The following is a 21,245-nucleotide window of genomic DNA, read 5'->3' as shown; positions in this document are numbered from 1 at the left end:
GATCTGTCATTTATGAATATATTATCCCATACTGTAGGATGCCTTTTTGTTCTATTGATGGTGTCCTTTGCTGTACAGAAGCTTTTCAGCTTGATATAGTCCCACTTGTTCATTTTTGCATTGGTTTCCCCTGGCTGGAGAGATACGTTCATGAAGAAGTTGCTCATGTTTATGCCCAAGAGATTTTTGCCTATGTTTTTTTCTAAGAGTTTTATGGTTTCATGACTTACATTCAGGTCTTTGATCCATTTTGAATTAATGATACAGTTTCATTCTTATATGTTGTTGTCCAGTTTTGCCAACACCAACTGTTGAAGAGGCTGTCATTTCCCCACTGTTTGTCCATGGCTCTTTTATTGTATATTAATTGACTGTATAAGTTTGGGTTAATGTCTAGAGTTTCTATTCTGTTCCACTGGTCTGTGGGTCTGTCCTTGTGCCAGTACCAAATTGTCTTGATTACTGTGGCTCTGTAGTAGAGCATGAAGTTGGTGAGCAAGATCCCCCCCCAACTTTATTCTTCCTTCTCAGGATTGCTTTGGCTATTCGGGGTCTTTTCAGGTTCCATAAGAATTTTTGAGCTCTTTGTTCCAGTTCGTTGAAGAATGCTGTTGGTAATTTGACAGGGATTGCATTGACTCTGTAGATTGCTTTCAGCAGTATGGACATTTTGACGACATTAATTCTTCCTAGCTAAGAGTATGGGATGAGTTTCCATTTGCTAGTGTCCTCTTTAATTTCTCTTAAGAGTGTCCTGTAGTTTTCAGGGTAGAGGTCTTTCACTTCCTTGGTTAGGTTTATTCCTAGGTATTTTATTCTTTTTGATGCAATTTTGAATGCAATTCTTTTCTTGATTTCTCTTTCTGTTAGTTCATTGTTAGTGTATAAGAAAGCCACAGATTTCTGTGTATTGAATTTCGATATTAGTTCTAGTAGTTTTGCAGTGGAGTCTTTAGGGTTTTTTTATGTACAATATCATGTCATCTGCAAATAGTGACAGTTTGACTTCTTCTTTACCAATCTGGATTCCTTGTATTTCTTTGTTTTGTGTAATTGCCGTGGCTAGGGCCTCCAGTACTATGTTGAATAACAGCAGGGAGATTGGGCATCCCTGTCTTGTTCCCAATCTTAGAGGAAAAGCTTTCAGCTTCTTGCTGTTCTGGATGATGTTTGCTGTGTGTTTCTCATATATGGTCTTTATTATGTTGAGTTACTTGCCCTCTATATCCGTATTGTTGAGAGTTTTTATCATGAATGGATGTTGAATTTTGTTGAATGCTTTTTCAGCATCTATGGAAATGATCATGTGATTTTTGTCCTTCTTTTTGTTGATGTGGTGGATGATGTTGATGGATTTTCGAACGTTGTACCATCCTTGCTTCCCTGAGATGAATCCCACTTGGTCATAGTGTATGATCCTCTTGATGTGTTTTTGAATTCTGTTTGCTAATATTTTGTTGAGTATTTTTGCATCTATGTTCATCAGGGATATTGGTCTGTAATTTTCTTTTTTGGTGGGGTCTTTGCCTGGTTTTGCTATTAGGGTGATGCTGGCTTCATAGAATGAGTTTGGAGCATTCCCTCCTCTTCTATTTTTTGGAAAACTTTAAGGAGAATGGGTATTGTGTCTTCTCTGTATGTCTGATAAAATTCCGCTGTAAATCGATCTTGCCTGGGGTTTTGCTCTTGGGTAGAGTTTTGATTACCGCTTCAATTTCGTTGCTGGTAGTTGGTCTGTTTAGATTTTCTGTTTCTTCCTTGGTCAGTCTTGGAAGGTTGTATTTTTCTAGGAAGTTGTCCATTTCTTCTAGGTTTTCCAGCTTGTTAGCATATAGGTTTTCACAGTATTCTCTAAAAGTTCTTTGTATTTCTGTGGGGTCATTCATGATTTTTCCTTTCTTGTTTCTGATTCTGTTGATGTGTGTTGATTCTCTTTTTCTCTTAATAAGTCTGGCTAGAGGCTTATCCATTTGGTTTATTTTCTCAGAGAACCAGCTCTTGGTTGCATTGATTCTTTCTATTGCTTTATTCTTCTCAATTTTATTTATTTCTTCTTTGATCTTTATTATGTCCCTTCTTCTGCTGACTTCAGGCCTCCTTTGTTCTTTCTTTTCCAATTTCGATAATTGTGACTTTATACTATTCATTTGGGATTGTTCTTCCCTCTTTATATAAAGAAGTATATTGCTATATACTTTCCTCTTAAAACTGCTTTCACTGTGTCCCACAGAAGTTGGGGCTTTGTGTTGTTGTTGTCATTTGTTTCCACATATTGCTTCATCTCTATTTTAATTTGGTCGTTGATCCATTGATTATTTAGGAGCATGTTGTTAAGCCTCTCTGTGTTTCTGAGCCTTCTTACTTTCTTTGTACAATTTATTTCTAGTTTTATACCTTTGTGGTCTGAAAAGTTGGCAGAATTTCAATCTTTTTTAATTCACTGAGGCTCTTTTTGTGGCTTAGTATGTGGTCTATTCTGGATAATGTTCCATGTGCACTTGAGAAGAATGTGTATCCTGCTGCTTTTGGGTGTAGAATTCTGTAGATGTCTATTTTGTCCATCTGTTCTAGTGTGCTGTTCAGTGCCTCTGCGTCCTTACTTATTTTGTCTGGTGGATCTGTCCTTTGGAGCTAGTGGTGTGTTGAAGTCTCCTAAAATGAATGCATTGTATTCTATTTCCTCCTTTAATTCTATTAGTATTTGTTTCACATATGTTGGTGCTCCTGTATTGGGTGCACATTTGGACTGACCTGTTTATCATTATGTAATGTCCTTCTTTCTCTCTTGTTACTTTCTTTGTTTTGAAGTCTATTTTGTCTGATAGTAGTAAGCCAACACCTGCTTTTTTCTCCTAGTTGTTTGCATGAAATATCTTTTTTCATTCCTTGACTTTCAGTCTGTGCATGTTTTTGGGTTTGAGGTGAGTCTCTTGTAAGCAGCATATAGATGGGTCTTGCTCTTTTATCCATTCTATTACTCTGTGTCTTTTGATTGGTGTATTCAGCTCATTTACATTTAGGGTGATTATTGAAAGATATGTACTTATTGCCATTGTGGGCGTCGTTACCAAAGGTTCAAGGTTAGCTTCTTTACTACCTTACCATCTAACTTAACCTGCTTATTGAGCTATTATAAACACAGTCTCATGATTCTTTATTTCTCTCCCTTCTTATTCCTCCTCTTCCATTCTTTATATGTTAGGTGTTTTATTTTGTGCTCTTTTGGGTTTCCTTTGACTGCTTTTGTCGGTAGTTGATTTTATTTTTTGCCTTTAGTTAGTATTTGGTTGGTCTTTGTTGTGATTTTATTTTCTCTGGTGATATCTATGTAGCCTTAGGAATGCTGCCATGTGGAGCAGTCCCTCTAAAATACCCTGTAGAAGTGGTTTGTGGGAGACAAATTTCATCAACTTTTGCTTGTCTGGGAGTTGTTTAATCCCTCCTTCATAGTTAAATGATAATCATGCTGGATACAGTATTCTTGGTTCAAGGCCCTTCTGGTTCATTGCATTAAATATATCAGGCCATTCTCTTCTGGCCTGTAAGGTTTCTGTTGAGAAATCTGATGATAGCCTGATGGGTTTTCCTTTGTAGGTGACCTTTTTTTCTCTCTCTGGCTGCCTTTAATACTCTGTCCTTGTCCTTGTTCTTTGCCATTTTAGTTATTATGTGTGTTGGTGTTATCCCCCTTGGGTCCCTTCTGTTGGGAGTTCTGTGTGTTTCCATGGTCTGAGCGACTATTTCTTCCCCCAGTTTGGGGAAATTTTCAGCAATTATTTCTTCAAAGACACTTTCTTTCCCTTTTTCTCTCTCTTCTTCTTCTGGTATACCTATAATATGGATATTGTTCCGTTTGGACTAGTCACATATTTCTCTTAATATTCTTTCATTCCTGGATATCCTTTTGTCTCTCCCTGCATCACCTTCTCTGTGTTCCTCTTGTCTCATTTCTATTCCATTAACAGCCTCTTGCACCTCGTCCATTCTGCTCTGAAGTCCTTCCAGAGATTATTTTATTTCTGTATTCTCCCTTACAACTTTATCTGTTAGCTCTTGCATTTTTGTCTGCAGCTCCATCCGCATTGTTATGACCTTTATTCTGGATTCTTTTTCAGGAAGATTGGTTAAATCTATCTCCCCAGGTTCCCTCTCAGGGGATGTCTGTGTGATTCTGGTCTGGATCAAATTCTTCTGCCTTTTCATGGCGATAGAGGTAGTTGTGGGCAGTTGACACGTGTGTTAGCTGGGAGAACAAAGTCCCTTCCCACTTGCTCATCACCTTTCTCTACTGTGAGAACGGCAACCCCTAGCGGATTGTGCTGGGCAGCTGAGCACCGATGGGCTTCCTGAATTTGGCCCAGGTGGCTGCGGGGGAGGCTCTGCATGGCTGATGTGAGCCTGGCCGGTCTCAAGTTGCTGCTCTGCTATGGCAGGGCTGTGCCGGAGGAGAACAGGTGGGAGGCTGTTTATCGCCATGTGGGGCTGCAGAGCCGTGTTGCTGCCCAGGTGTTAGAGCACCTGGAGTTCCCCGGAATTTCTAGCTGCTGGGATGAGTGTGCCAGGATGCTTCCGTCCAGCTGTGAGGCTCCTGTCCCTTTAAGACTTTCAAAAAACCCTTCCTTTTCTTTTGTCCCGGGGTGCCAGTTGTGGGAACCCGCTTGCAGGTTTTACTGTTTCGCATCCCTAGTGTCCAGCACACCAGGCACTGTGTGTCTGCGCTCTGGTGGGGATGACTAGGGCTGGGTATTTAGCAGTCCTTGGCTCCCGCTCCCTCCCGCTCCAACTCCTCTCCTCCCGCTGTGGAGCTGGGGTGGGGGGTGCGCTTGGATCCCGCCAGGCCATGGCTTGTATCTTACCCCCTTCATGAGGTGCTGGATTCTTGAAGGTGTAGATGTAGCCTGGCTGTTGTACTGTATCTTCTGGTCTCTCTTTCAGGAATAGTGGTATTTGTTGTATTTTCAAAAATATATATGGTTTGGGAGGAGATTTCTGCTGCCCTACTCACACCGCCATCTTGGCTCCTCCTCCTGGGTTTTCATTTGTTTTTTGGCACCAGGGTTAGATGAAATTACTGAGTGAAGGGCAAAATAACATTTTATACTACTCTGCTCTAATGTAATAGCACAAACTTCACTGGTATCACTGAGATTTTGAGATGAAGCAAATCAGAACAAAAAGTAATGCTTTAGCATCAATACTCCTTTATATTTTTCTTCACTTTTAATTTTAGCCCATACCCAATATTTATGCATTATGAACATCTAAACTTCAAAGGAGCTCATGAATTCTCTTAAATCATAAAGCAAACTCAATTTTGTAAAACACTAAGTAAAATTACCACTTATCTGGAGTAAAGACTCTTAACTGTCACTGTACACTATTTTTAAAAATAGTGACACCTAAGATTCTGGCACAACTGGTGTGGGATACAATCCAGGCAACAATGTATCTTTATTTTGTGATCTTTCCAGGTGAGTCTACAGTAACCTGGTTTGAGAACCAGTAAAACCACTTATCTGGTATATACATACTCAAACTAGTTATCAGAAAAAAAAAAAAGAAGTTAAAAGATGCAAATATCTGCAGCACAAAGATGTTTAAGTATTTACATTTTAAACTTCAAATATTAAATTCTTTCAATCTTACCGATAGCTTTCTCCAACTGTCACAATCTCTACTTCACTGTCAGTTGAGGTAACATTAATTTCTTCATTGGCAGTGACCTGGGGAGTGGAGGAAGCTTCTATCACCACTACATCTTCATCAATACTTCCTGGAAACAAAGGAAACAACTTTTAAAGGGCATCTGTTTGACAACCAATTGATAGACAGAACTTTTTACTGACTTTCAAGACTATGAAATTCATTACAAAAGTAAAAATCCTATCTGTCAAAAAGGAAATTTTTTAAAAAGAGCTCAACACACATAGTGAAAGCAGTACTTACCCTCTTAATCTGTACATCTTTACATATTTCCTCTTTTATGATTTTTGTTTGCTAACTTTTAATAGTTTCCATAAGAATTTGTATGATCATATATAGTAATGTTAATCCTGCAATTTCTAAAGGTATTAAGATCTTATCTATTCACATTCTTTAAGATATTAACGTGTTAGTATCTAAAATAAAGACATTACAGTTGTTGTGTAGTTTTCCAAAGTTATTTGTAACAAAATGATATGTTATTCTTTTAAGAAATAGAAATCGGCTTTACAGTTTTATGCTGTGATATCTGTAATATATGGGGTATGGGTTCTTTTCTAAATTATTTTAAGTTTGGAAAGTGCTTCTTTATTTGGAGGATCGATACATATTATGTTTGGTTCAGGGTTTCCTTAATTATTTACTTCATCTAGAACTAATTTTTGTTTATGGTATCATACAAGATTATAAATAGAATACAGTCTTGTCCCTCCATGGCTAACTGGCTATCACCAAACCACTTACTGAAAAACCCTTTCTTTTCCCTCTTTATGTTTTGGTACCTCCCCTAAATATTCTTACATGTTTTAGATTACATTTTGAAGCCATCTATTCAACTCCTTTGATATAGAATGCGTCAGAGTGAATTTTTTTTATATAGCTTTTCTGAGGTATAACTTTGTATTTTAAAATTCACATTTTTGTCTTAAAGAGATATTTCTACACCCATGCTCTTGGCCAAGAGATCAAAGCAACCCAAATGCCCATCAATGGATAAATGGTTCTTTAAAATGTGGTATATACACACAATGGAATTTACCCAAAGAAAGCAACTTCTCAGATTCAAAAAGACATATGCACCCTTTTGTTTATTGCAGCACTATTTACAATACCCAAGATATGGAAACAACCTAAGTGTCCATCAGTAGATGCATGGATAAAGAAGATGTGGTACATATACACAATGGAATACTACTTAGGCATGAGAAACAAATTAATCCTACCATTTGCAACAACATGGATAGAACTAGAGGGTATTATGCCCAGTGAAATAAGCCAGGCACAGAAAGACAAATACCAAATGATTTTCCTTATTCGTGGAGTATAACAACAAAGCAAAACTGAAGGAACAAAATAGGAGCAGACTCACAGACTGTAAGAAGGGACTAGTGGTTACTGAAGGGGAGGGGTGGGGCAAGGCGAGTGGGGAGGGAGAAGGGGATTGTATGGTATCATGACTAGTGCACATGTATGTGGGGTCCTGGGGAAAACAGTATAGCACAGAAGAGACAAGCAGGAACTCTGTGGCATCTTACTACACTGATGGACTGCAATGGGGTATGGGGGGACTCGATAAGAAGGGTGAATGTAGTAGCCACATTGTTTTTCTTGTGAAACCTTCATAAGAGTGTATATCAATGATATCACTGAAAAAAATCAGTAAGGAAAAAAATTAAAATAAAAAATAAAAAATACGGTGTATACACACAATGGAATACTATTTAGCTTTAAAAAGTAAGGAAATCCTATCACATGCCTCAAGGACATTATGCTAAGGGAAATAATACAGGCGCACACACACACACATACATATACTGTATGATTCCACTTCTGTGACTTATGTGAAGTAGTCACAAAATATCATATATATTTGTCTATACTAAACTAGTCAAATTCACAGAGAAAGTAAAATGGTGAAGGCTGGGGTTGGGGGAAGGGTTGTTTAACAGGTACAGAGTTTCAGACTGCAAGATGAAAAAGTTCTGGACATCTGTTTCACCACCATGTGAATATACTCAACACTACTGAACTGCACACTTAAAAATTCTTAAGATGGTAAAAAATAGAAAAAAGTTATACCCATTTCTTTTGCTATATTTTTCACAAAGTGGTGATTTATTTTTCTTTATAAACATTCCAGACTCTATCACCTGTCAATGTAAAGATAAGTCAATAGTTGACAAATCATGTTTGTGATAAGGATCTGCCTATACAAATACTGACACCTAAAAATTTCACCCATTTCAGTGTACAGTTCACTAATTTTAGTAAATTTATAGAGTGTAAACATCACCTCAGTCCAGTTTTAGTATATTTCCAACACCCTAAATAATATCTCAAATACCCTATTTCAATCATAATTCATGCCATCCCTACACCCCTACAACAGATCATTCTGTCTTGATGGATTAGTTTGTATTTTCAAGAGTTCTATATAAATGGAGTCATTCATAATCAACCATGGCTCCTGGCTTCTTTCACTCAGTGTAATTATTTTGAGATTTACTCATGCTGTGTGTATCAATAGTTCATTCTTTTTCATTGGTGAGTAGTATCCCATGAATGCATCACAGTTAATCCTTTCTTCTGTTGGAGGATATCTGGATTTTTTTCACTTTTGACTAGTACATATGAAGCTGCTATGAACATTCATCTCTCAGTCTTCATATATACACATACTTTCATTTCTCTTGGGTAAAAACTTAGGAATGTAATTTCTGGGTACTATGGTCAATCTGTATTTAACTTTTTAAGGAATTGTCAAATTGTTTTCCTAAGTGTCTGTACAATTTTACATTCCTATCAGGAAAATGAGAGCTCGTTTCCACATCTCCTGGCCAATAATTGTTACCATCTTTTTATTATGGCTGTTCTGGTAGTTATATAAAGGTATCTTACTGATTTCATTTGTACATATAACTAATGATGTTGAGGAATTTTTCAAAATTCTGTTTAGTCACACTGATGGACTGTCTAGTCAGATCTTTTGTCCATGTTTAAGTAGGACTTCAGTCCTGTTGTTGAGTTGTAAGAGGTTTTTTTTTTTCTTATCTTTTGTGTCTTTATTTTCTGCAACTGACTTAATATTTTTTATACTGTAGCACACAGTATAAAACATAGCGGTCTTTATACATTTGGAATATAAGTCTTTTATAATATATGTTACTTGTAAATATTTTCTCCAAGTATTTTATTTCTATAAATCTTTTATCATTCATGCTACTTTTAAGCTTTTCTCCCAGACAGTAGCATGTCTTTTCATTTTCTTAATGGTGTTTTATGAACTGCAAAGTCTTTAATTTTGATGAAGTCAAATAAGCAATTTCTTCCGTAGATCGTGCCTTTGGTGACATATTTAAGAAATCCCAGCCTAACCAAAGGACAATGATAATTTTTCCTTCGTTTCCTTATAAGTTGTACAGTTTAAGTGCTTACATTTAGGTCTACGATGTATTTTCTTAATTTTAGTGTCTGACATAACAGAAAAGGTCAAAATTCATATCTTTTGTATGTGGATCTATAATTGTACCAATGCCATGTGTGGATAATTCTATTTTGATACCTAGTAGATTCAGGTTTTCCTAATTATTCCTCAGGATTATAAAATCAAGAGGATAGGAAAATTCTTGAGATTTAGACTGGGTTGGCATTAGGCAACACTAATAAAGCCCTGACACCATTATAATACATATTTTTTTCATCTTATGTAACATCTTGAAGTTCCAATGATAAATGGTATTTAACTTGCTTTGCTAATAGATTAGAATTCAATTGATTTAACTTTATGAACACAGAGATTGTGTAACTAAAGGTTAAATAAGTCACTCAGGCACTCTTGTTCTATTGATTAAACAACTCTATTGCATTAGGCTCTTTAAAAAGACGAGCATAACTTGAGAATAATACATGAAAATTATATAACTAGATAATGATTCAGTATAGGCAAGATTTTACCATCTACAATCTAGTGTTTTCTCTAGAATGACAATTAACGTAAAACAAAAATTAAAGTACACATTCCTAAAATCATTAAGTTAATCTTAATACAGCTTTAAAAAATCAAGAGAAAAGTTCCCTTTTTGTTGGGCTGATTTTATTTTCATGTTGCCTTTTACATTAGAAACACTAAAGGATAAGGAACTTGAGTACATCTAAGACAGAATGGGTGACCATACATGATTTTCTTTTAAGTATTTCTCTTCAGATTTTACATGTTATTTGTACCTTTTAAAACACCATGAGAAAAGTACATATAATATTCTGGAAAGAAATGTGGGTAGTATGAGAATGGTAACAAAAACAATGGCTATGGCTTCTCTTACAGATGCCTTCATGAACCAATGTCCATTTCTCTTCCCTGATAAGGAATCACAGATTCTCTTTGCAGCAGTGTTAGCCACTGTCATCACTGATTACCCTGGTCCCTCTGTGCCCTAAATCTGGCAAATGTTAACAGTAAGAATAGCTTCCAATTTCTAAGCATATACTTTGTGCCATGTGTAATATTCTGCATGTGTAGCTCTATCAAGAAACTGAAACTTAGACCTATTTCCAAAGCTCATAGCTCTTTACTAAGCTCCATTAGTGCCATAACTAAATGTGTCAGCGCTAGTTACTATCGAAATCATGTTCTTTTTGCTTACAGCTGCTGTTTGAAGTTCTGGCAGATTTGACTCTTCTTTGGGTCTCTTCTGTTTGGTATTTATTCAATAGGAATGAAAACATACATACACAAAGATCTGTACCCAATGTTCATTATTCACAATAGTCAAATACTGGAAACAATCCAATGTCCAACATCTGATATATGGGTAAACAAAATATGGTCTACACAAATAACAGAATACTATAAATGAACCAAATAATACAATATATGGAAACAATTTACTGAAACAATTACAATCTGCTACAAAATGGATGAACCTCAAACTTTATTCTGACATTACGCTAAGTGAAAGAGCCAGACACAAAAGATGACATATTTTCTGATTCCATTTATATGAAATGTTCAGAAAAGGCAAGTCCAATATAGACACAGCAATAGATTAAAGGTTGTGTGAGACTGAGGGTAGGACAGGGATGAACTGCAAAGAAGCGGGATGGGTATTTGGGGATTAATGGAAATATTCTAGAACTGTATTGTAGTGATGGTTGCACAATTCTAAATTTATTAAAAATCATTGAATTGTATACTTAAAATGGATGAATTTTATGGTAAGTATATTATATCTCAATAAAACTTAAAAAATATATAAAACATCCCCTTGAAGATACAAAGCTAGGCTTTAACAAATGAAAAGACATGCCATATTCTGGAAAAGAAATATTCAAAATCCCAAAGATGTCAGTTCACCCTAATTTAGCCTACAAATACAATCCTAGTAAAAATACCATCATCTGTTTCCACCAAACGTCTATGGAAATTTAACAAATGACAAAAGTGGCATCTCAAGTCAACAGGAAAAGGGAATGATCTGTTTTGGGACAACTGGATAGCCACATGAAAAAAAAATGGATCCATTCTTCATAATGGACGTAAGGATAAACATCAAGTAAATCAGTGCTTTAAATATAAAAAAAAGAAGTAAACTGTACAAGGGCTAGGGGAAAGATGGGTTAGTTCCTTTATAAGTCGGAAGTGAGAAAACTTTCCTAGTTATGATTCAACACCCAGAAATAGGAATGATCAAGGTCAATAAAGATGAGAAACCAAAAAATATTCTGGCACAGTAAAATAAAAAGTCTAACAAAGTCAAAAGACAATAAAGAATTTGGGGGAAATATGTCAGCATATATACTTTATTTCTGTAATATATAAACAGCTTCTAAAAATGGACGGAAGAATGAAGACCAATGTCTTGGTAGGAAAACAGGCAAGAGAGATCAACAGGTTAGTCGCAAGAAATGCAAATGACCTTTAAGCATGAAAAGACATGCAACATTACTCATAAAAAAGAAATACAATTTAAAAATACACTATCCCCTACTTATCAGATGGACTAAGAAAACTAAAATTTGACAACAAATTCTGTTGGAAAGGCTCTGGGAAAATAGCCACTCTCACACACTGCTGGCGGGCATCCACATGGTTACAATCCTGATAGAAATGTGCCCAAATTTCAAAAGTAACATGCATTTACCTTTTCTTCTTTTTTTTAAAGACGGATTTATCTTTGACTCAACAATCCACTCTTAGAATTCTATCCTAAAGACACAGTGGCAAAAATATTAAATTACACATACAAAAAGCTATTTACTACAGTGTTATTCATAATAGCAAAAGTCTGCAAACTATTCATCAATATGAGACTGGCTGAACAAACAATGATGTAACTATACTATAGAGTACTACAAAGCTGTTAAACAAGAGGGTTTGAAAAGGAATTACTAGAGGAACTACTGATATATAATACAGCCTTTGTACCTCATGTATACTTTTATTCCTCGATAATATCTCTCTATATATTGTTAAATGAAAAAGAGCAAGAGACTTTTTGAATAAGGCAAGAATGAGAGTATATATATATATATACAAATTTGCTTTTATTTTTGAAGAGAAAAAAATGGAAAACAAACCAAAATTCTTAAAAAATGACAATGGTTCTCTATGGGGAAAATAAAGATAGGAAGAGGGGGTAGAGTTAGAAACTAGACCTCACTGAAAATACCTTGTTTAAGAGTTTTTACTTTGGAACAAGGCAAACATTTTACCTAATTTAAAAGCAAAATTAAAAATTTTAACAGATCCCTTAAAAAAAACCCCACCTTGAAACAAACACGAAAACAAACGAACATTTATTTAATTGGTCACGTAACCACACAAAAAACTGGCCAAGGGCAAAAGGAACCACACAAAAATCCTGTGTTAGATTCACTAAAATTACTGACAGTAAAAACTGCAAATATTTCACTTACATTCATTTAATTCCCAGTTGACAGCCTCTAAATATCATTTCTCAATAAAAAGAAATCAGGAGGACTTAAAGAGATGGTTGTTTCCAGATTTGTGGCAGGAAAAGTAAGGAATAAATCTGGACCGTCTTGCTGATCAGAGAGTGAGGAAGTGATCAGAAACTACTGGGGTGGGAGAAGGACACGGACCCAACTTGACATGATCCCATTGGCCAAAGCTGAAACTACCTGAGCATCAAAAAGAATGAAAAGATTGTGACATACCAGCTAGGTTGAAACCCGTGAGTTCATAATACTTGAAAATGAAAAACCTCTGCTAGAGTACCAATTCATTCTGAAAAATGGTACATGAAGGTAAAGAATTAAGCATTCTTTATACACGGACTGAATTTCACAGTAACCTATTAGTTCATGAAAGAATTCTTCCTCAGTTAATAAATTTAAGCACAATGATAGCATTAGAAAGTCAACATTTTGCAACTCCTAATGAAATAATGGATCTAGGCAAATCATCAAAGCTGTTAAAAATATGACATGGAAAGCTGATGGGAAACTTTATAATGGATGGATCAGGATGTCACCATCTGAGCCCTCTAGCAATTTTAACATGTCGCAGCACAAACTACACAGCTCCACCAAGAAAGTGTTAAACTGAAGCTGAATTAAATCAAGCTTTTCCATCTAACTATTCATTTGCAGGAAATACGCAGTATAAAAAACAAACTATATGGTATGATGCCTGAAAACTGTTCTGAAATTCTCCGGAAAAAAAAAAGGGGGAGAGTCAGAGGTGAAATAAGAATGGATATGAATATACAGCTGTTGGATACTTTTTCTTAAATGATATAAATAAAAATACACAGCTATTGGATTTTTTTAAAAACCTGGGAAATTGGGACTTCCCAGTCTAACGTAAGGTTAACTGGTATTTGTAGTTTGGGATAAAATTTCCAATTTGGAGTCAGCAAGTGCTATGTCTCACACAAAGCAGATGAGGATGATATGCTCCTGAAAACTGTGTTTGCTGACTTAAAAATGGTTCTAGCAATTACTGAGTCATTGACATCTCACTGTGTGAACAAAATTATCATCAGGAAATGTGGGTATTAATAAGCAATATTCCTAAACTAGCATTTATTCAATATTTTCTATATGTAAGTAAATTAGTAATTTCATTACAAGACATATGTCTTTTTCACAGCCCTAAAAGTATACAATTCAAGGTAGCCAGGATGTTTTTTCGTACTCAGTAGGAAAATGGGACTGATACCGTCAGGCTCTCTTATTTGGGGCATATACGGTATTGACATTCCCTTCAAGTCTGGAAGAGAAATAGTCTATAAATGCTAAACTAATGAAAGTTAATGAAGAGGTCCTCATATCCACAAGTAATTAGGAAACCCAAGGCTTTCCACTATAAAATAAAAATTTTAATAGCAGTTCACATAAGGCTCACAGACATATGTCACTAAAATTAACATCTACTCTCAAACTTAGCTTCTATTCACTGAAATTTAACATCTGCTCTCAAACTGAACTTCTATTGAGACATTTTTTAAATATTTGAAGTTCTTGGGAAACATTATCATGAACAAAAGAGGATGTATAAGTTCTCAGCCTCCTGAGCAGCTGGGAATCAGTCCATGTCTGACAACCCAGGTCACAGATCATGGTGGTTTTCTAGGCGTGAATATGGAGCCTGATAAATTTCACAGGTGATTAATGATGATGAAGCAAGAAGCAAATATGGATTTCCCAGAAGGCTATTCATTACAACAGATGAACTCATGTTTGTTACACTTTGTAAAGTACTGACTTAAATAAGTCACTCTTAGGTAATTTGGTAAAACCAGTTCATTATGGCCAACTATTGTACCTTAGGGTTTGAAGATACAACAAAGTATTTAACATGTAAAACATTCTTTCCATCAGGTAACTATAGCAACACCTAGTAAGTGTTGATGATTAGTGTATGAAAAACTTGCCCCAATAGCTCTAGAGAAACTAATACTCACATATGTAAATCATATTATTAAAACTAATACATAAATTTAATTAAAATTTGAGATATTCCAACCCTCTCCTAATCGATAACATACATTAAAACATAAACCATTCTCAGTATACTTTAGCCAGCACTAAAAACATATCTAGAAGAAAACCGTATCTCTTAATAATCTAAAGAACTCAAATTTTTGAGACCTACATCACAGATCATGGTTTTTTGATAATAAAGCTAAGTCCCATCAGTATTTCAGTTTAACTATTCTGAATATAAATCATTCTTAAAAGATTTTCCAAATGCTTCATATGTAATATGAAGGTGATGGTTACAGAACACTCACGAGAGTGTTGGGAGGATTAAAGGAGAATATACATAAAATATTTAGAACTTTACCAGCACAGAGTAAATGTCCAGAAAATGCTAGGTATTTTTATCATCATCATGACATCACCCCACTGTTGGGTGGTAAAGGAACTTGATGCAAATTCCCTTGAGGGCATTTTGGTTACAATAGTTAGCAAAGTTTTTTTTATTTTTATTTTTTATTAAGGTATCATTGACATACAATCTTATGAAGGTTTCACATGAGCAATATTGTGGTTGCTACATTCAAACATATTTATCAAGTCCCCCCTCATGCCCCACTAGTCACTGTCCACCTGCATTAGCTAGAAAAGTTTTAAGTGCATTATCCTTTGATATACTTTTAGAAATTATTCCTTAAGCTATGCTTGCAGAGGTGTGCAAAAAATGTGTGTACAAGGCTGCTCAATGCAGCAAATATTCATCAACAGAAGCTGATTTTCACCTACAAAATATTCATCAAATATTCACCAACAAAACACATTATGATACAGCCATACAAAGGAAATACTAGGCAGGTTTTTAAAAACAAATGAGAAAACTATACATGCTGATATTTTTTTAAAAACCCACATCTATTTACTCTTACATGTATTTTCACATTTTCTGAAGGAGATACAAAATTGCTCACTGACTATTTCTGGGTAATATGCCTGGGACCTAAGAAAAAGAGTTGAACTTTTATTTTTTATATTATACCTTATTTTCTTTTAAAAAAGAGACAAGCATTTAAGAGTGTCTGAAAATAATGTAGTGGAAATAAAGTAATTCTTCAAAGAGAGAGAGTAAAAAACATGCTACAGTAAGTATTAAACAAAATTTTAAAACATATTGTATTATAGACTTTGAATTTATCTCGAATACTTATAAAAATATGAATTCTTTTGTTCTTGGAAACAGACACTGATACTCACCTGCATTTACTCTATTCTCATGCCTCCTACACATATCAGCTCCTTGGAACGTCTGCTGCACATCACCAAGCATCCTGCCTCACTAATTTCAAGCACAAAGTGGGCTCTGCTGATTCCTCTCCCAAAAGTAGTCTTCACATCTTAAGCCCTTCAGAAAAGGGTGAAATGTGACAATTTCTATTCTCATCTCCTTCTTTCTCAAAAGACCTCAGGGAATGGTTGCTCTAACTTCCTCCCAGCTGTAGGGGATCTCAATGAGCTCTTTTTAAAACAAATATCTGGGTAGGTTAAAACATATGGACGGACATGGCCAATATTAAAATTAAGAACAATGTTACTGGTTTTAGGATTCCAACTAGGACAGAAAAAGTAATCGAGAAAAGGGAGTCTTGGAAAAGGAAGGGGTCCGAATAAAAGGAGAGAAGAAAGAGGGAGAAATGGCCTATTGACATAGCAGACTAACAGGCTCTGCCCATCACATGCAGGCAATCAGGCAGAGACCGGGAAACCTCTGGGTCTGTGTTAGAAGCCGTAATACTAGCCCTTTAAGCAGCTCTCCCTGTCCCCCATTTCCTTAGACTTCCACAAGAAATTAATCTTTCCCCTCAGTCCAGACTTCACTCCTCAATGTTCACTTCATCAATGTCCTTTCAATTACAACAAACTGTAATAATGGTAAGTAACATACTTATACTTCAGAAACTGCCTGTACATACATTTTTTTCTAGTTAAACATACCTACTGTTGGGGGGGTAATACAATCAAGCTAATCCTCTTATCAATTTAATATTAACTGATTAATTACATGTTCTATTGAGCAGTGTTGGAATAAAAACTTGTGTTCTGCTTTAAGAATAACAAAAGTTACTGCTCAAATACTTGAAATTATTTTTCAGTTACAAAGATCAGAACATTAAGAATCGAGTAGTTAAAGGAAAAATAATACTAAGTAGTCTTTTTTAGAGATGAGAATTGTTCTTACTGTGGTTGAATGTGAAAGAAATCCATCACACAGCAATCTGAAAATGTATTCATAAAAGATAAGCAAACTAAAGAAGCTCTATAGGAAAAAAAAATACCATAAATCACAAACTCATGAAACATCTTGTATGTATGTATACAATGGTAAAATGATTTTTCTAAAGAAAACTACTCTGACTTGTCAGAAAATTTGAAATCTTGTTAAAAATTTTTAAAATCTGTCTTAGAATTATGATTAGTCATGGTTCAGTTCTACTGTTGATATTTATATGATTCAAAAATAAAAGTTAACAAAGCTTCATTCCTTGTAAATACAATGAAATCACTATAAAGTAAATAAGCACAGGCACACTGCAAGAGTTTCCATGTTTTACTCAACTCGAGAAACATTTTTACCTGAGGGAACCGCTGGATTGTTCTGGTGGTTTTCAGCGGCAGAAACAAACAAATCTTCTCCTTCAGTTGATGAGCTGGAAGAGGACTCACTGCTGAGGTCATTCTCACTGGAACTACTAGAACTAGGGAGCAATGCATATTTTCTTCGAGCTAGCACTTCTCGTTTCTTCCTCTGCATTAATATCCTCTCTTTCTGTTTCTGTGTCCTCTGTGAGGCATTATTTTTCACAAACCTCTTTCTGCACGGAAGTTTCCTTAACGAACTGCCATGAAAACAGGGTCTTTTCATTAACAATCCTGAAACTGATTCGGTCTCAGTGCGAGGCCACTTTTGTGATGGCGCACTGTGAGTTCTACTTTGAGCATTCAGTATTCCCTGGGAATGTCTTACAGTGACTTCTTTATCCTCATCTGAAGTCACAGTATCAGAATCCCCAAAATGCAGACTAGATGAAGGAGAAGAAAGACAATCACTGAAAGAGGAATCATTATCTTCATCACTTGGTGTTTCTAGGTGTTGCCTCAATCCTAATATTCCCTGGTTCTCTTTAACACAATTCTGCATGTATGAAGGGCCAGCCTGCTGGCTTTTGCGTTTTTTCCTCACAGCAACACTTTTTTCTTGCTCTTGTTGGTTACCATTCATGTCCTTCTCTTGTTTCTGAGAATCATCACACAAATGAGAGAATTCATTCCCCACTTTACTATTAATCATCTCAACTTCTGCAGGAAAAGTTTTGTCCGCCCCAGTGGACTCTGGATGCAAGAGGATCCCTTTCAGACTCTCCTGTGTCTTTGGCGCATCAGAAGTAATCTCACTCTTCATATCCACTGTTAAGGTATAGAGTTTGTTATATTCAGGAGTCCATTGAGACATGGGAAGCTTTAAGGAAGGCCTAGAAGACATAATTAGATATTTACAAGATGGTCAGTGTATTTTATCACACTACTTCACTGAAGAGTTCTCAGATTCCACTGAGAATATCCCTATAGTAGAGCAAAAGGGCCTTTTCCTCATCAGGATATAAAATTGCTGTAATGAGTCATTTTACTATTCTTATAAAACATTTTTCTCTATCCATATACCCGAATTTTATATATACAGTGAAGATCACAGAACATAATCCTACTTGAAAACTTCTATGAACAAAAACTGGTCTTACTGTATTATCTTCCTACCTTCGGCAATATATTTGATCAAAATCAAATAATTTCTTCAAAACCTACTAAGGTGAAAATAGATAAAAGGATTAGAATTCTAAACACTTTTAATAATTAACAGTGTTTTTCTCCTGGAATCACATTTTAAAGTGGTAATTATATTAAATATTTTCTGAACATCTAAATGATTATTATATTAGATATATTACTATAAATACTGAAATACCATGAATTCAGTGCTGTATCTATGATCAGTCATCGAAGCCTGCCTGGCGTTCAGTAAGGTCAGCAGTAAAGGAGGACCACAAAGCTGGGTGAACATATGGGCGCTGCCATGAGCAAATGACAAGAGGCAGCCAGCCAGGCAGACAAGAATCACCAGTTAAATGCAAGAAAACAAGTAACAATGATAAGGCACAGGTACATGGGACTTAAGATTCAAGAGAGACACACTAGGATGCCTATAATAAAAAATACAGATAATAACAAGTGTTAGCAAGGATGTAAAGAAACTGGAACTCTCAAACACTGCTGGTGAGAATGTGGAATGGTGTAGCCACAAATATTCATAAAACCTTTAGTCACAATAGCCAAAAAGTATAAAGAAGTATCTGTCAACTGATGAATAAATAAAACCAAATAGGATATTACTTGTTAATTAAAAGAAATGAAGTACTGATTCAAACAACAACATGATACCAATCTCAAAAACATCATACTAAGTCAAAAGGAATTAGTCAGAAAGTTCACATACTGTAAGACTCCCTTTAAAGCCCAGGTTAGATTAGTGACTGCCTTGGACTGCGGCTAAAAGGAGGACAGAGCTGTGTTAGCCAAAAAGGGTAGAGTTTATTTTTGGTGAACAGATAGTGTTTTAAAATTGACTGCAGTGAACAGAGATACAAGATGGCGGTGTGAGAGGTGAGATGGAGAACTGCTCCCAAAACCACAAATGGTACAGAAATATAGTTAATTACTACAACTAACCCCAAAACAGCAACAGGAAAGAAGGCTGAACCACACTGCACACAGACCTCATAAACAGGGTAATGTATGAAAGCCTTGATCCAGCAGAACCCAGGCCTTTCCCCAACCCCAGCTCACAGGTGGGAGTAAGAGAAACTGAGTGGGGAGGGGGTGGAAGCTTCGGACTGCTGAACACCTGGCCCTGGAGATCTGCTTTGTGAGCACAAACCTACATTGTGTGGTGCTCCGGACATTGGGAGCTTGGACAGGTGGAGTTCTTGAGAGACTGATATTCTGGCTGTTTGTGGAGGAGGGAATCCACAGCAGTCACTCTGTGATAGAGGAAAGGCAGGTGGTCTGAGAGGCTTCCTAGCAGTGAGAGGGCTGCTGAAGGGGCAGGGTTGGCTTGGAGCTTGCTGTGTGGGAGAAGGGAGAGCTGGACAAGGCTTTCTGGGCATGCTCTGCGTAGCAGACTGGAAACTTTGGGGAGCTTCAGGTCCTCCATCCCCCTGGCTACCTACTCATCTCCGAGGCCCCCACTGTGACAAGCAGAGTGCGGGCACCTCCCTCCTAGCCTGCTGGCACTGGTTCTCAAACCAGAAGTTACTGTACTCACGTCACGCCAGCCAGAGAGAGGTCCCACCTACAACAGGTAGAGATGCCAAGCACAGAGGGTTACGCTTGGGTGCTCGGCTCACTGGCTCTGACACTGGAGACAGACACCACAGACGGGAATCAGGAAACAGATCTTTCCTCCCCCTAGGCACCAACTCTGCTCCCCTACGACCCCCAACCTCACTCTAGGGACTGAGCAGCTCCAGAGAGTGGAGCTTCTAGGCACTAGTGGGTACCACACAGAAATATGAAACGTCAAAAGAACATGGTTCAGACCAAAATCTCACAAACCCCAGAAAAAGGGCCAATTGAAACTGAACTCACCAATATTTCTGAAACAAGAGTTCAAAATAAAAATTATAAGCATGCTCATGGAGGTACAGAAAAATATTTAGGAAATAAGGAACAAATTTAAGTCAGAGATTCAATCATTAAGAAATTTCTTATCTGAAATGAAATATATAATGGAGGGATTTAAAAGGAGATCAGATGTAGTAGAAGACATGGTAAATGGAATGGAATAGAAATGAGAAAAGAGGAATACAAAAAAGCTGAGGCACAGAGACAAAAAAGAATCTCTAAGAATGAAAGAATATTGAGAGAACTGTGTGACCAATCAAAATGGAACAATATTTGCATTATAGGAGTATGAGAAGAAGAGAGAGAAAAGGGGATAGAATGTGTCATTCAGGAGGTAATTGCTGAAAACTTCGCCAATCTGGGGAAGGAGATGGTCTCTCAAGCCATGGAGATGCACAGATCTCCCAACACCAGGGACCCAAGAAAGACAACATCAAGACATATAATAATTAAAATGGCAAAGATCAAGGATAAAGACAGACTTTTAAAAGCAGCTACACAGAGAAAAAAGACCACATAAAATGGAACACCCATCAGGCTATCATCAGACTTCTCAAAAGAAACCTTATAGGCCAGAAGTGGGTGGCATAATATACTTAATGCAACTAAGCAGAAGGGCCTTGAACCAAGAATACCTGACAAGGTTATCATTTAAATTTGAAGAAGGGATTAAACAATTTTCAGATAAGCAAAAGCTGAGAGAATTTACTTTCCATGAAGCACCTCTATAGTGCATTTTGGGGGGATGCCTATAGATGGAAGTATTCCTAAGGCTAAACAGATGTCACCTAAGGGATAGACAAAGAGTAAAGAATATGATTCATAATATACATGGAATGGAGGAGGAAGAAAAAGGAGAAAAAAAAAAG

General features: G+C 36.3%; 1 protein-coding gene across 11 annotated transcripts in view; it reads right to left on the bottom strand.

Annotated features, from left to right (window-relative positions):
- Positions 1-21,245, bottom strand: part of RNF111 (ring finger protein 111) — a 109,320-nt gene that overhangs the window by 49,585 nt on the left and 38,490 nt on the right. For all 11 annotated transcript variants that reach the window (XM_073211910.1, XM_073211916.1, XM_073211909.1 and 8 more), the window contains 2 exons: positions 17,275-18,170; positions 5,647-5,773 (listed from right to left, as the gene is read on the bottom strand). In XM_073211910.1, the coding sequence (XP_073068011.1) occupies positions 5,647-5,773; positions 17,275-18,151 (1,004 nt within the window). In that variant the 5' untranslated portion in view covers positions 18,152-18,170. The remainder of the gene's footprint in view (positions 1-5,646; positions 5,774-17,274; positions 18,171-21,245) is intronic.

This window comes from Manis javanica, chromosome 8 (genome assembly GCF_040802235.1).
Source record: "Manis javanica isolate MJ-LG chromosome 8, MJ_LKY, whole genome shotgun sequence".
Lineage (NCBI taxonomy): Eukaryota > Metazoa > Chordata > Mammalia > Pholidota > Manidae > Manis > Manis javanica.
This window is presented reverse-complemented; position numbering and strand designations above follow the sequence as displayed.